This window comes from Squalius cephalus (genome assembly GCF_949319135.1).
Source record: "Squalius cephalus genome assembly, chromosome: 2".
Taxonomy (NCBI): domain Eukaryota; kingdom Metazoa; phylum Chordata; class Actinopteri; order Cypriniformes; family Leuciscidae; genus Squalius; species Squalius cephalus.
The window spans coordinates 46,308,275-46,323,658 of NC_137123.1; the positions used below are offsets into that span (position 1 = coordinate 46,308,275).

The 15,384-nt window shown below is 42.5% G+C and overlaps 2 protein-coding genes across 2 annotated transcripts in view; one reads left to right on the forward strand and one right to left on the reverse strand.

Annotated features, from left to right (window-relative positions):
- Nucleotides 1–15,384, reverse strand: part of gucy1b1 (guanylate cyclase 1 soluble subunit beta 1) — a 102,442-nt gene that overhangs the window by 62,494 nt on the left and 24,564 nt on the right. Inside the window, exon 9 of the mRNA XM_079863643.1 lies at nucleotides 14,383–14,580. Within this exon, the coding sequence (XP_079719769.1) occupies nucleotides 14,383–14,580 (198 nt within the window). The remainder of the gene's footprint in view (nucleotides 1–14,382; nucleotides 14,581–15,384) is intronic.
- LOC307153899 (uncharacterized protein) overlaps nucleotides 1–15,384 on the forward strand; it is a 226,227-nt gene that overhangs the window by 52,703 nt on the left and 158,140 nt on the right. The window lies entirely within an intron of this gene.

Genomic DNA, 15,384 nt, shown 5'->3' on the forward strand with positions numbered 1-15,384 from the left:
AACCCTCTTGTCAGTTGCATGGTCTTTGTGTGGGGAGGCGGCGCTTGTCAGTCACATGGTCTTTGTATGGGAAAGCGCCGGCGGGACTGCTTGCGGCGACTGCCGGGAGAGAGAGAGAAGACGCTACTTGTGAGTTGGAGGGAAAAAAAAGAAAAAGATGGAATTGGTTTCAAAGCCAAAAGCGACAGCGAGCCCGATCTCATGAAAATGCGTATCTATACCACAAATGTTATTTCTCGTGCCATTTATACGCCAAAAAATAGTATAATATGCACGCACTCCTCACCCCTAATCCTAACCAAGTATTTTCAGTGCGTAGCATATACACGCAATAAAGTGCGTCTCCGTCTTCCCGACAGTAACAATCACACAATCACTCGGGCGTTTAGTCGACAAACAGGAGGACAGTGCAAAATGGTGTGATATGGCCTGTTGAGGCTTTTTTTAATTTGTTTACAAAGGTCCTAACTGGCAGTTTTGCCTGTTATGGAATGTATCACTATTTATGCCTAATGTCTAAAGCCTAATGTTTAATATTTTTTGAAGGGCAATTTTGTTTACATCCATTTTATTTATTAACAGACATTTATTTTGTTAACAGACACTGAGAGTCCTTTGCTTTTATTGTTTTTGGTTGTTTTGTTCATTATTTGTGGATATTTAAAATGTTTTCCGTTTTCAATGTTTAATATTCTTTAGAAATAAAAGTTTATAGATCTTTGAAAAAGTGTACCTGCATTATTATGCCATTATCATTATATTAGATGAAAATGGTCTCGAACGACAATATTATTCGCAATATAGTTTATCGCAATAATTTCTTGGACAATTTATCGTCCAGCAAAATTTGTTATCGTGACAGGCCTAAACAGAGGTTTAGTATAAGTGGTAGACCCCATGTTACAAAGGTGCTTTGAAGTAAGAAACAGATGGTTCTTTCAGATGGTTAAATGACTCTGTTCATAGCTTCAATCCCCTGTTCTGTTCCGGTTTCATTTACTTTCACTTTTCAATTCCCATGTGTGTGTGATGTGTGTGAATGTGTTTGTGTAGATTAGTTATGTGTTCGTGATTTAGTTAATCAAAACTTTTGTTTAATTTAACAATGCAATTACAGCTACGGATGCTATGCTAAGGATGACTTATTTTCTGTGACCACGAAAAAATATATTTTCTAAGAGTTGATAGAAGATTTACCAATACTGAGTGTTTGCTGGACAAACAGATTAATTGATTGTAATATTAATTCAGCTACATCCAGTTAATTCTATTAACTGATCCAAATATTTATAATTAATCATAATGAGTTATATAATTAGCTTCCCTTTTGAGCTAATTTGCAACAGCATTCCATCCTTGTGTTTCTGGATGAGGTAGTTTCCTGGTATCATCTGACAGCCACAATAACTGCCTCACATGTCTGGGCCTTCAACACGCTGGACGACCCAGCATCCATTTGGAGCCCGCACGGGAGGATCAGATGTCAATCGCTGCATCGGAGGGTGGGCTTGAGCCCCTTTGGGAATGAAGACTAAGCAGTGCCGCCCCCTTCTGGGAGAATGGCGCCGGTTGAGTCAGACCCAGAGTTGACCGTCATGCTTTCACTGGCCGCTACGAGCGTCGGGCTTGAGTGGAACTCTCCACCCTGCCCTGAACACTCAAGGTTGGACGATTGTTTTTTTGCCTCTTGCAAGTCCATCAGGCCAAAGCACTAAAAGAGCAGCATGAGGCAAGTTCTGAGCCAGGGTTTTGGCAGGAACTGCACACAGCGACTAACCTCACCCTTAGCAGCCATCCAGGCTGCAACATCGAGCCCCCAGCATGAAGCCGCTGCTAAACCCAGTCAGCGGTTGGCGAAGCAACATCCCTGAGATGGGTCACACAAAGATGGAGGGAACTACTCTTATCCAGGAGGTGGTGAACGCACTACTTCTTCACTCGGAGGAGGGCTGGGTGTAGAATCTTTTGTTGAAAGAGTGTATTTCTGTTATGCCACTGGCTCAATGGCCAGAAATACCTACATTCTCAATAAAAGAGCAGTTTCCTCAATCTCTGAGTCATATAAGGAGCGGATTGACAGTAAGCGATGCTGCGCTTCCTCACTCTCAACCCTCTTTTCTCTTGCCACAGTGCAGGAGTTTGCGGTTTGAGGACACAATGCCTCCTCACGTATTTCTAGACAAACATATTTTCCAGCTAAACCTTCCGTGGAGCAAGGTAAGAGTCACACCACTCTCTCTGCCTCTACTTCGGGATGGTACGCCTTCCGGGTTGGGCCCAAGCGCTCCACCTCGCTGCTCCTCAGCGGGTATGTCTGTAGTTCCGCTGGTGCCATTTGCACGGTGTCTGGAGGCCTGGCTAGCGCTTCCCAACCCATCTCGTTGGCTCATTCAGATGATCAGACTCGGTTATACGATTCAATTCGCCCGGTTTAGGAGCTTAGAGCAGCTCTTTGTCTGCTTTGGAGGTCAGCAGAAGGGAAAGGCTGTCTCCAAATAGAGGTTGGCCCACTGGATAATGGATGCCATTGCTTTGACGCACCAAACTCATGGCATGCTGTGCCCCTTCAGAGTTAGAGCCCACTCTAGAAAAAGTGTTGCATCCTCCTGAGCATTAGTGTATGCCGTCTCTTTAGCAGACATCTGCAGAGCTGCGGGCTAGGCGACACTTAATACCTTTACGAGTTTTTATAATCTCTGGGTGAATCCAGTTTCTTCCCGTGTGTTAACAGTATAATAGGTAAGTGGCAGGAAAGCTTGCTTGGTGTCTCGCTTGCAGCGCTATTCCCCTCTAACGGGGGGATATGAGTGCCTTCTAGGCTCTCCAGGTGAGTTCCCCATTTGGCGAACCCTGGATGGAGTTTCCTCTAGGCATCCTTCGGCAGTCAGACGTGGCGGAGGCGTCCAACGCCAGGCCCAGCACTCCAGATGCATGCCCAGTCAGTCAGCCCCTGTACTGGGCTATATGCACATACAGTATGTTGTGATTCCCCTATGGTAATCCCATATGTGCAGGGCCTAAAACTAACTTTTTTAAACACCTGCCAATGGCCATTGACTTAAGAAAATGTACTGGCCATATATAATTTTTTACCAGCCATGAAACTGTTTTTGCAAAAACAGGCAGTGATGTCACTAAAATTTTAGATTTTAGAAAATTCACAATTCTCTATTCCAATTTTGATACCACAGACAAAACTACTAGCCTAAATAATATAAATCTAAAACATTATTAAACACAAGCAAACAGTCAGTAATAAAATAAAAACAAATAATCAAATTCCAAGCAAAAGCAAAAATAAATACAATATAGCAAAGATACACAGGAAATAAACAGTGCTTTTCAGATTTTTCAGGTAGGGCTAACAGTAGTTTTCAGGTATAGAAATGTAATAAAGGAAGCTCTGTTCATGCTTGATTCTCTCTCTTGAGGGATGAGAGTTTGCACAGAGCATATTCAGATCTCGAGGGAGCTGAATGCATTGTGAAGCATTTGCTGTGAGTAGCTCTGCCTCTGCTTGACTCTCTCTTGAGGGATGTGAGTCGAGCATCTGCACCTCGCGGGCTGCAGAGGCAGCAAGACGGAATCGATAGTGGGGAGGAGTCTGACTTAAGTATTCTCGTTTTTGGGCTTCTAGTGATAGCTTCATTGCTCCCAAGTCCCATTATTGGATTTTAAATCTTGCTTTGCAAATTCTTCCAATCCAAAATGGAGATTTATAAAAACCTATTGCTCTCATGTTGCCTCAGGAAGCCTGCTCTGCGACCGCTTCCAACCTGTCTGAGAGCATATTATGTAGAGTATCTTTTGATCTTCCCTTTCTTTTGACGCGTGGACTCCTTCAAACTGTCTGAGATGTATGTATCCATCCCATACAATATCCAACCTCTGTGTATCCTGTAGCTGCCTCTGCAGGTAAGGGATGAAAACATTACTTGCATTTTCATTAAATGTGTTCACTGTATTAGTAGACAGACTGTGGACAATGACCGCTCCATCCAAGATTTTGCAGTCAAAGCATGAGGGTGGCTGTGATTGCCCAGGGTGCTCAAGGCATTGAAGTAAGTCAGACTTTGTGCCTGGCAGGTGAAGCTTTCCAAAGTCAGAGTGGGAAAGAGGGAAGGACTGTACTTCATGTGCAAAGAATTCATCCAAATCACTATCATGGCTTTGCATTGCAATATACAGCTGACCAAAGAGTGTCACATTGTTCTGGAGCATTTTAATCTTCTTCCCGTGTGTAGGTAATGTCTTTGCTTGAAGAGTTGCAACAAATTCCTCTTGATTGGATCATGGATGGATTGGCTGCGCTCAGTAAGCCCATTTGTGACCAACTGTTGATATTGTTTCTTGCCTGTGTGTTCTAAGATGAACTGTTTTGGCCACAGATTCATCTGCACATTTACGGCTGTCAAGAGTGACTAGATCTTTAAAATCATCCAATAAAGGGTTGCCCATTCTTTTAATAGTTTCAGACAGGTTGGCTACATGTCTTTGAAATGTCTTCTGTGTGGAAAGACACTGTTCATGATGCTGGAAGTTCTTAAGATTATCTATGTCATTTTCAGGAAGAATGTCCTCTTCAAATTCTTTCAGCAATCTTCCCAACTCTGGTCCAGAGATCATCCATCGTCTGAAAACATTTAAAGGGGCATTCCACCCATTTGAACATTGTTTTTTATTTAAAGTGGGTCATATATGTAGTCGAAATGTAAAATAAATTTTGAATTTGGTGCCTTCGTGACCGAGGAAAGACAAAAAATAACTTCAGGACGCATTTGTATGAAAGACAACAACTCCCACAATGCACCACATTGCACAGCTCCGCAAGCCACTCCCACTAATCCAGAAAGCGCATATCTGCCTATAAGAGAAATCACTCTTCCGTCTACAAGGCTAGCTACCACCAGAGCTTGAAATTCATTTCACATTCACACAAAATGTCTAGTTAGTTGGCGAACTCATTAGTGCATTACTCCTCGTTTGTATTTCTTTCGAAAAGGTGAATTATTGCATGGTACCTGGATGTTCAGTCAGAACATATGCGGTGCGAAACTAGGATAGTTCACAACACAAACGTCCGTGTCCTCGTCTGATTCAGAGATTTCGTCCAGGAGAAATTGTCATCGTTGAAATTCTTTGCCGCAGACGGACTCTATCTCTGTGTTCGTAGCGGTTTGTAGTTGCATAGTGAGATCACCGGCGCCACCAGTCCGCCCTAACTCAAGCCAGTCCGGGCTCCTCGTCCGCGGCAGGCAGGTCTTCTGCCTCGGCTGCTCTTCGCTATAATGCGGCTTGTAAAGGTAGCCACAAACACCTGATTCAAGCATCAGACTTCCGAAATCCTCTTCTTCTATATCATATTGAGCACTCTCCTCCGCTATCGTCATAACTTTACATCTGTCTCCACAGCGCCTGTTAGCTTAGCTTCAAACAAGATGGAGGATATTGCTTTCAGTTTCAGAGAGTAAAGTCCCACCCACTGATCTGTAATAGGTCTGTAGCGTGAGCGGGTCCCGCCCCCTGGGAAAGATGAGGAACTAGTGCTTGTAGTCTCAACAGAAATCCCCCCCCTCTTACACTTCCTCCTACAATGACGCAAAATGACGATTTTTGCATCATTGTAGGAGGAAGTGTAAGAGGTAAATAACGGATTTCTCCCGTCTCAGGGGAAAATGAGAGAGTGTTGCACGACCATTCAATAGTATGACTGGGTTTCTAACAATGCAAAGCTTAATGCAAATGGGTGGAGTGTCCCTTTAAGTTTTCTGTGAGACCAACTGCACCACCGCAACCTTTCACAATCTTATTCTCTTGTTCATGAGCTTGGTTGAAAGGTATTGCAGATAACTTGTTGTATGTCTTTGAGAGAACCCAGTGTGAATGCTTTTTTTTTTTTTTTAATTGCTAGCAGTTTCATCATTCCCAAAATAGAGTTTAGTTGTAAGATTGTCAATCGCCCTGAATTGCTCGACATTAGCAAAAAATTATCTATAGTCATCAGATTTATCACCACTTGTCCCAGTTGTCTGCAAGGGACATCTAAGGGTTCAGAGGTGTCTTTCTGGCAAATAATACATAGAGCCCAGTTCAGCTCCATATTGAAGTTTCAGAAACTAATGCTATGTAAGCATAAAAGAACAAATGAATCAAGACATTCTGACCTGCAACACGTCTACAATAGGAAACCAAAATAACTGATAAATAAATAATATAGCTATGTACTGTTACACACAAATAGGATTTAATGTGATGTGATGCAGCCTAACATAAAACTAATGACCAAACTATGAACTCAGTAGATAGCTATATGAATGACCTAGTTGAATTGAAAAATAAAAGAGAAAACCAAGATCTCTTAACATTTAAGCATTTTGGCTGCCTTTTTTAATAATTCCACCTATATTATACAGAGCCTTTTGAGGTTTTTTGAGGTATAAGGTGTCTTGGCACTCTATTTTACACTTATAATTTGGAAGATCTACTGGCCTGAGCACAAATTAACAAAATTAAGCTTTTTAACGTTTTTTTTTTTTTTTTTCAATTACCCTGAAAGTTTTACTTGAAAAAACGTTTTTCATGAATATTGTTTTTTAAGTCATTTGACACTAAATGTTAAGCAGAAGGTGGCTGTGAGAAAGAGGTGATTTGGTGGATTATTCTGGTGTGTTTATAGCACTTCCATCAGCCCCCCCTCCAGCGTATTCAGCTTGGAGGTTTTCGTGTAAACATAGTCACTATGCTGGCATAATTCCTGGAAGTTCGCAAGGAATGGCCAGATTGATAGAATGTAGTGGACTATGTCGATACACACCACCCACTTATCATCTGTAGCCCCCTCCAGAGTAAAGAGAGATAGTATAGATGTAGATGCATCGATGCAGCACGCTTCCTGCAGGAATGGGTGAGTCGGCAGAGTTGGTAGTTGGCGTTGTCTTCCCACATTCTCTGTCACCCCCCTCCAGTAATGAAAATTGGAGGTAAGAGTGTGGATGTAAAAGCATCTATCTTTACACGCTTCCTTGGTGAACTTGCGGTGATAATAGCAACCATGCCAATATAGGTGCTTATGAAGTGTAGAGATGGTGACCCACTCACTCTGCTGCCCCCAAAGCAGAATTATGCTCCTTGTGAATGGGTTGATCACCATCCCCAGGCTACTCAAAAGTCTTTGCAGAATGGCTTTTATTGCAGATAGTGACCCATTCTCTGTTGCCTCTCCAGCTCATTAGTCTGGATATTCTTGGAATTCTTCCTTTGCATGCTCCCTTCAGTACCCTGCTCCCTTGGGCTTGTGGTCAGGTCTGGTAGGGTTATATGTAGAATTGCTGTATTTCATAAAATTTCATCTATCGCCTGGTTTGGCTGCCAGATGTAGTGCTATGGACTTAGATGAGGCTATGTCTATAGTCACTCCTGTTAGCTCTGCTCTTAGAGGCTATCCTGTAGCCATAGCTCGGACTAGTCTAATGCAGGAATCCCAGTTTCAAAAATGGTTGAGTATGGAAGCTTTGAAGCATTTTTCCTAGCACCTATAACACTGAGCCTTCTAGGGAGCAAGGCTGTGGTGTCAAAGGATGTGTCCTAATTGGTTGCTGACACATTAAGAATATTCTGGGTTGAGGCCCATCGAGTCCTTCATTTCTTAAGCCTGACGAGACTGTGCTTGGTGACCTTCACAGTGCAAAAAGAGGCATTGGTCAGCATGGCGTAGAGCAGGGGTTCCCAAACTTTTTAGCCCGCAACCCCCATGATAAATGCCCCCCGCCCCCCGCCCCCCGCCATAAGTAGGATTAGGGGTGAGGAGTAATATTACACGCCATAAAGTGCGTATCATATGCACGCGAAAACTGCGTATCATATGCACGCAAAAACTCATTTTGGCGTATAAATGATACGAGAAATATCATTCGTGCTATAGATACGCACTTTCATGAGATCGGGCTCGTCGAGCAGGTCTGAGCGGCTCACACACACACGCTCAAGCTAATCCGACGGTCAACGTGTCAGAAACACTAATTACTCGGTAAAGCGTTTCTGTGTCATGCTGAATAATTCTTCCTCATTTCTCTCAGCATCACACATAATGCAATATCAATGTCAGGTTTACACATTAAAACGATGCCCTTCATTTACAAAAAACATTTCAATGTCATGTCACAATATCTTGAAGCCACTTGTGTTTGTGTGCATTTATAACACTACAATAAAATATAACAATATAAATGTGCTTGCATTAGATCAGGGGTGCCCAATCCTGCTCCTGGCGATCGACTGTCCTGCACAGTTCATCTCCAACCCTAATCAAACACACCTGCCTTTAATTTTCAAGTGATCCTGACGTGCTCTGAAGACCTTAATTGGTTGCTTCAGGTGTGTTTGATTAGGGTTGGAGATGAACTGTGCAGGACAGTCGATCGCCAGGAGCAGGATTGGGCACCCCTGCATTAGATATTAAGTGTGCATAAAGCTGAAAAATGCAATTCCAATGATTTATCAAGTTAAAGCTTTGAAAATATGAATGCTGTTCATAAAATGCAAACATATCTGCAATGCACCCATCCAGATTCAGTATTTATGTATACAATAAATGCTAAACTGGAATACACAAATGTAATGTGTAAGACGATTTTAATAACTCAGCAGCTTGAGAAAATAAATCAAGATCACTGTTTAAAACAGACTTATCTGAAACGTTTAATTCTACAAACACACATTAATATCTTGCCTTTATTCTAAAGCAGAACTGACCGATAACTTGATCAAACAGAGAAGATTATTTGCATTTTTTCAACTATGAAGAGGACAGTAATTCAGAGGACATTGTGTTACCCAGTTACATTTCATTTGTTCAACTGTTTTAAAAGACTATATCAGAACTAATTTCATTAAACTATGACTGAATTTACCATAACAATATTTAGCGAGAAAAGACAGAATATTTTCACTAGCCATAAGACTCTGATGTTTTGACCTCAGTTCATGTGTTTAGTTACTTTTGCGCACACACACACACGCGCGCACACACACGCACGCACGCCTGTATGGCTAGAAAGTATGTTACATTCTTAATACATTAAGAATTGTGTTACATTTCCCAATATAAAAACGGAATTAACACGAACCTGCAGGCAAAACTAGTCTACAGAGACATTGTCTGTGTTAAGCCTGAAGGACCCCCAACACTGCACGTTTTCTATGTCTCCTCAATCAAACACACCTGATTCAACTCATCAGCTCATTAACCCATGTGATAATGAGCTGATGAGTTAAATCCGGTGTGTTTGATTAGGGAGATAAAGAAAACGTGCAGTGTTGGGGGTCCTTAAGGACAGGTTTGGGAACCACTTTAATGTGATGGGTGCGCGCTGTGTGCTGAGCAAAGCAGATCCAGTCTGGGTTTAGTTTTGGAGATGGCAACATGGAGATCATCTTCCACATTAAGACGCGATCTATGTTTATTTTTTATGTAAGTCAGTGCGGAGAAAGTCTTCTCGCATAAATAAGTTGATCCAAATGGCATCAGTGTATCCAAAGCGTCTTTGGAAAGCTGCGGGTACTCATCCTTCACCGAAATCCAGAACTCGTCCAGCGTTTTTGATTCAAAACGTGTCCTCAAGGTTCGATCAGATGAAAGTTCAATCAGCGCGTCCTCCGTGTCACACGTCAGATGGTTTGCGGTGGCAGTGAAAGGGGATCGAATCCAATCGTGTTTTTCTTGCGTACCTTCCTCTGTAAAGTACTTGTTAAAATGATCCAGAAGGGATTGGAGATGGTCAGTAATAGACTCCCTGACAATATTTACACTCAATGTATATTCCTCGAGGAATTCGTCTAATTTGGTGAACATGTCTATGCGCCCAGTTTCCACCCGTTCTCTCCAGCGCTCCACTTTGCGCACAAATGCCTGCACTTTATCATTAAGAGACAGGATGCTCGTGTTTTCACCCTGCAGTGACATGTTAAGTCCGTTCAGTTTTTCAAATATAGATGACAAATATGCCAGCTTTGTAACCCAGCCAGGATCAGTGAGGTGCTCGGCGAGAGGAGATCTTTGGTCAGTGAGGAAAATGCGCACCTCATCTCGCAGCTCATACAGATGGCTCAGCACATTGCCCCACGATAGCCAGCGGACTTCTGTGTGGAGCAGCAGGCCCTGGTGCTCTGATCCCATTTCATTACAGAGAGTTGAAAACAGTCTCGTGTTAAGTGGTCGTGATTTAATGTGATTGACCATTTTTACTGCAGTGTCAAGAACGTGTTTTAACTCAGGTTTCAGTGTTTTACTTGCGAGGGCTTCTCTGTGTACAGTATGATGCATTGAGTAAAAATGACATGAGGTGCCACTTGCAGGACTCGTGCTTTTAAACCCTTCTTTTTTCCGAGCATTGCGCCTGCACCATCTGTGCACACTGACAAGCACTCGCTCCAAGAGAGAGCCTCTTCTTTTAGATTGCGGTCCAGTTTGTTAAAAATGTCCTCACCAGTGCACGTTCCCTCCAGCGGCACGCAAAACAGCATTTCCTCGTTAAGCTTCCCCTCAAAAATGTACCTGACAAAAACTAGGAGCTGGGCCGAATTGGAGACGTCGGTGGACTCCAATTGTAATGAATACTTCCCTCCTTTCACTGCGTCAATGAGTTGACATTTGATGTCCAGTGCCATGTCACTGATGCGGCGGGCTACAGTCCCGTCTGAGAGCGGCACCTGTTGGAGCTCAGCGGCCTGCTTATCACCATGCATAATCCGACTCATGGCTATTGCCGCTGGCTTGATTAAAGTTTCACCTATCGTGTGAGGCTTTTTAGTCTGTGCAATTAAATATGCCACTTCATAGGAAGCCCTCTGAGCTTTAGCGGGGATTGTTGTTTGTGTAGTTAGGAGTTTTTTTGCCCTCGTAACTCTCCCTCTTTTCTGCGGAAAAACTCGATAGGTTTAGCAGCGAGATTGGGATGTTTAGTGTTCAGATGTCTTTGCATTTTTACCGGCTTAAGACTCTCGTGAGCAAGGACTTCAGAGCACACTACACACTGGGGATGTTGTACTCCGTTTACGACTTGACACACAAATCCATACTTAATAAATTCCTCTCTGTATTTTCTTGATTTGGAGTAAGCCGGGTCCAAGTGATGGGCTTGGCGGGCTCCACCCTTAGCAGAAGTGGAGGGCATTTCTTGCGGCTCACCCTCACTGACCTCCGCTGCCCTCTCGGATGTTCCCTCCGCAACTGCAGTTTTCGCACCATCAACCGGCCTCACCTGTGAATTTTCTCCCCCTCTCGGTTTTTCTGTTGTGGATATTAACCACAGTCATTTTAAAGCAGGTATTATTTATTTGTAGCCTCCAAACACATTTAGCTTTAGCAAAAAACAGCGGGACGTTGTGTTGCTGCGCGTGATGTACGTAACTTGATTGTGATTGACGCTGACGTAATCTCGTAATGTCTGGGACAAAATTACAAATTGAATTAAAATATATATATATATATATATATATTATATATTTTTTTTATCAGACTTTTCTGCAAACACCTTTTAACAAGTATTGAATTAAATTAATTGCAACAAAAATATATAGGGCCTATATATATATTTTTTTTTTCACTTTTTTTTTTAATACAAATCATCTCGCGACCCCCACTTTGGGAACCACTGGCGTAGAGGGTATAAACGTCCCCATAGCATCTGCAACTGACGCAGAGTTGAGTTCCCCCGAAAGGGAACGTCTTAAGGTTACATATGTTACCCCGGTTCCCTGAGAAGGGAATGAGACACTGGGCACTATCTTGCACCCAGCGCAATTAACTTTGTACACCGACGTATGTATCATTCCTATTTTGCACCCGCGCACAGCGGACTTTTCCCTCCACAGACGCACGTCGGTAAACTAGGAAATACACTTGCACTCCCCGGGGCGGTTCAGCGCAAAGAGGAGGCGTGTTCCGGCGCAAACGTTCCCTGATGCTATTTTGCAGGTTTAGAAAACAATTCCGCCACTGACCAGGAAAAACCTAGTCTAAAGTCAGTGGCGCGTTGTGCATGATATTCGTATGCTATTTTAAGGGCACATCCTTGGCCATAATCAATGTAGCATGTGCACAATGCGCATACACTTTGATTCTCTCATCTACACAGAAGCAGCAGTTTTCATTTTTGCAAATTATACATTATTACAATAGATAGATAGATAGATAGATAGATAGTTATTATAAAAGCATAAATCTAACTTACACATTTACCCAAATTATCATACGCCTGTTTAACCGAAGTTAATTTGGGTGGGTTTCTCCATCCCCAATGTCATTTCTTCGTGTTTTACGGCCCTGACGAGAACGTCGGTCTCCTCGGATGTGAACAGCTGCTGGCGCGCGCCTGGCAAATCCGCCGTTATAATAGCAATCCGCTATAGAACAAGCGTGCCTGCTCTTAAAGGGAATGTGAGATGTCGCTCTGATTGGTTTATTTCACGTTACGCCCAAACCACACCTATGAATAATGAAGCTACTTCAGACCAACCCATTTTGATTTGCGTCGGGCACAAGAGTCATTTATCCCGCCGGTATAATAGCAACAGCGCCCAAGACCCGCCCACAAAGATTAGAGCCCTGCACGGGCCTCAAATTTAGGCCCGAGCCCGGCCCTGGCCCGAGACGCTCAGGCCCTAGCCCGACCCGTGTCCGACAGCTCATCAGAATTATCAGCCCGAGCCCGACCCGAGCCCCTTTTTTTTTTTTTTTTTTTTTTCATTACACAGCGGCAGCCTGCCCTATTTGCAGCCATTAAAATAGCTCAGTTTTGTTAGTTATGTTTCTTTATTAGGTTAATTTAGACAAATCAAATGTTTGGAGCATTTTTTTTTTTAAATGACGACCAAGCAAACCGAGCCGACAGCAAGTAAAACATGTTTGATCAATTGAGCCTCTCAAATCAATGCTATAATACTTTACTTGTCTACAATAAAATCAATAGATATAAAAAACTTCAAGCATATCACACAGACAGTTAGTTTAATAAATGTTTATTTATTAAACCACAGTGAGTAAAAATTTGTGAAATTTTTTTGAAATACTGAGGCAGGCTCAGGCTGCTCGCAACAGCGCTTGCAAACGAAATGAGCAATAGCCTATTAAATTAAATAAATTAAAAACAAATTATTTGCAGATTATCTTACCTCAAAAATGCACCACAGAACATGGCCATTCTTTTTTTCCAGTGGTTTCCAACAGTTAAACGAAAACAAAGTCCAATCAAACGAAAAACATCAGAGGTTTCCAACAGTTAAACGAAAATAAAGTCCAATCAAACGAAAAGTTAGAACAGTCTCTAACAGAGCATCGTGGAGAAAAAGAATAGCTAAGCATCCACAGTGGAAGGTTTTAACCCAGTCCTCCTTTCTTCTATCACGAATTCTTCTCACGCACGCGATTTTTCTCTTAATATTCTCCATTATTTGCACATGAGGTGAATCGTGGGTCGCGCTGACGGGAAACCTTCTGTGTGCGTGCGTGAGACAGACTGTCATGTCAGTCATATGTCAGTGTAATTTTAAGATTAGCTGATGGCTATAATGGCCAGTATTTAAAACACGTTTTAAGTGCAGGGCACGTACAGTTCCCGCGCGCGAGCAGAGAGATTCGCGCTCGGCACATTATATTCCGTGTGCGAGCAGAGAGATTCGCGCTCGCGCATTATATTAATGTAGCCTACTTTCACGCTACAATAATGCGCTCTCGACATTTGACAGGAAAATAACGCCATAAGTTATGAGGTTACGAAATGTCTTTCTATGTTTGTTTTTCTATCGTCAACGTCAACTTCTCATATTTTTTTTTTAAATTAATGTCTAAAAATATAAAAAGCAGGATAACCCAAAAAAGGCCCGAGGCCCGGCCCGCATTTTAACTATGACGTGAAAATTGGCCCGAAGCCCGGCCCTAGGGGCGTAAAAAAGTCGGGGCCCGTCGGGCTCGGGCTGAAATGCAGGGCTCTAACAAAGATACTTGCGTTTCGAGCTTGATACTTGCGTTTCAGATCGTTAAAATAGGGCCCACTGAGTCACGTTGCCATGCTTCGGGCATGCCTGCGCGTCTTCCTTCAGAGAATTCAAATCTGATGATGTGTAATGCAGACACTCTTTTGTACTCTTGGGTGCCCCATGTGACATCATCAGACTGCAGTTGGGCAATAAGACTGAATAAGAATAGCACGTGCTTCAGACACCAGGTTCCGTAGGACGTATCCCCATAGTGTCAGCAACTGATGCAGGATCTCATTCCCTTCTCAGGGAACCTGGGTTCGATACGTAACCCTAAGACGTTATCCCCTCTGGACATAATTTTTGGCCACTACTGTATTTTAATATTTAAATCTTTCAAAGACTGACCTGTCTGTCTTCTTCTTCTCATCCTCCAGGGCTCGGAGAGTGTGCTGCAGACGATCAGTAAGGATCTCGAGCTCCTGGGTCAACTTGTACTCCTCACGAAACTGCTCCCCCAGTAACACAAGGTCACGGGTGGCGTCATGAAGAGGAATGTCACTCAGGTACAGACCTCTCCTTGTAAGGTCATCCAGATTCATTACACTGACATATACGCAAATGACAAAACACTGGATTAAGCCCATAAATTATCAAAAAGTCAAGAAACAAAATGTTATTCTACAAAAAAAGTATAACAATATAACTCAAAAACTGTATAACCCAATATAACAGTCCCATCTGAAAATATTTCAACTGCATGTCTCATTATAAGTTATAAAAGCCTCTCTGTGCATGCCATGGGGATTATTGTAGTTTCTAAAAAAACAGCAGACGATTCAATCTAAACCAGTGGGAAGGACACAGATTATTCTAGTAGCCCTGCTTGCCAGTGAAAGAGTGTCTGAACCAAGTGACCTGTTCAACTGCAAGTGGACTCAACTCATCTCAGACTGTGAAATAAGGTACTAGCACACATATTGATTGAAATACAAATTAAAAAAAATTGGAAAAAGAGAATAACTGGAATGTATACATTTTTTAGATACTGGCCCAACTTCTGCTGTTTATTCATCAGCATTAAAGGGGTCATGAACTGAGAAATCAAATTTTCCTTCAGGTTTTGACATATAAGAGGACATCATATTATAAGAATATCCTGAAAGTTTCAGAACTGAAAACTTCCTTGTTAGTTCAAAATCAGGTTTTATTTTTATCAGGCCCAGCGAACGACTTGTCCTGGAATGTGCCTCTTTATGACAAAATAAGGTAGTGAAAGACTGCCAGAAGAAAATCTACTTTGGCCCCACCCACTGGCGTTAGTGAGATGAGGAAGAGAGAAGAGCACCGGGTCACTCACTGGACTAAAAATAACATTACCTTCCAAAGGATCCTAATGCTAGGAATGTG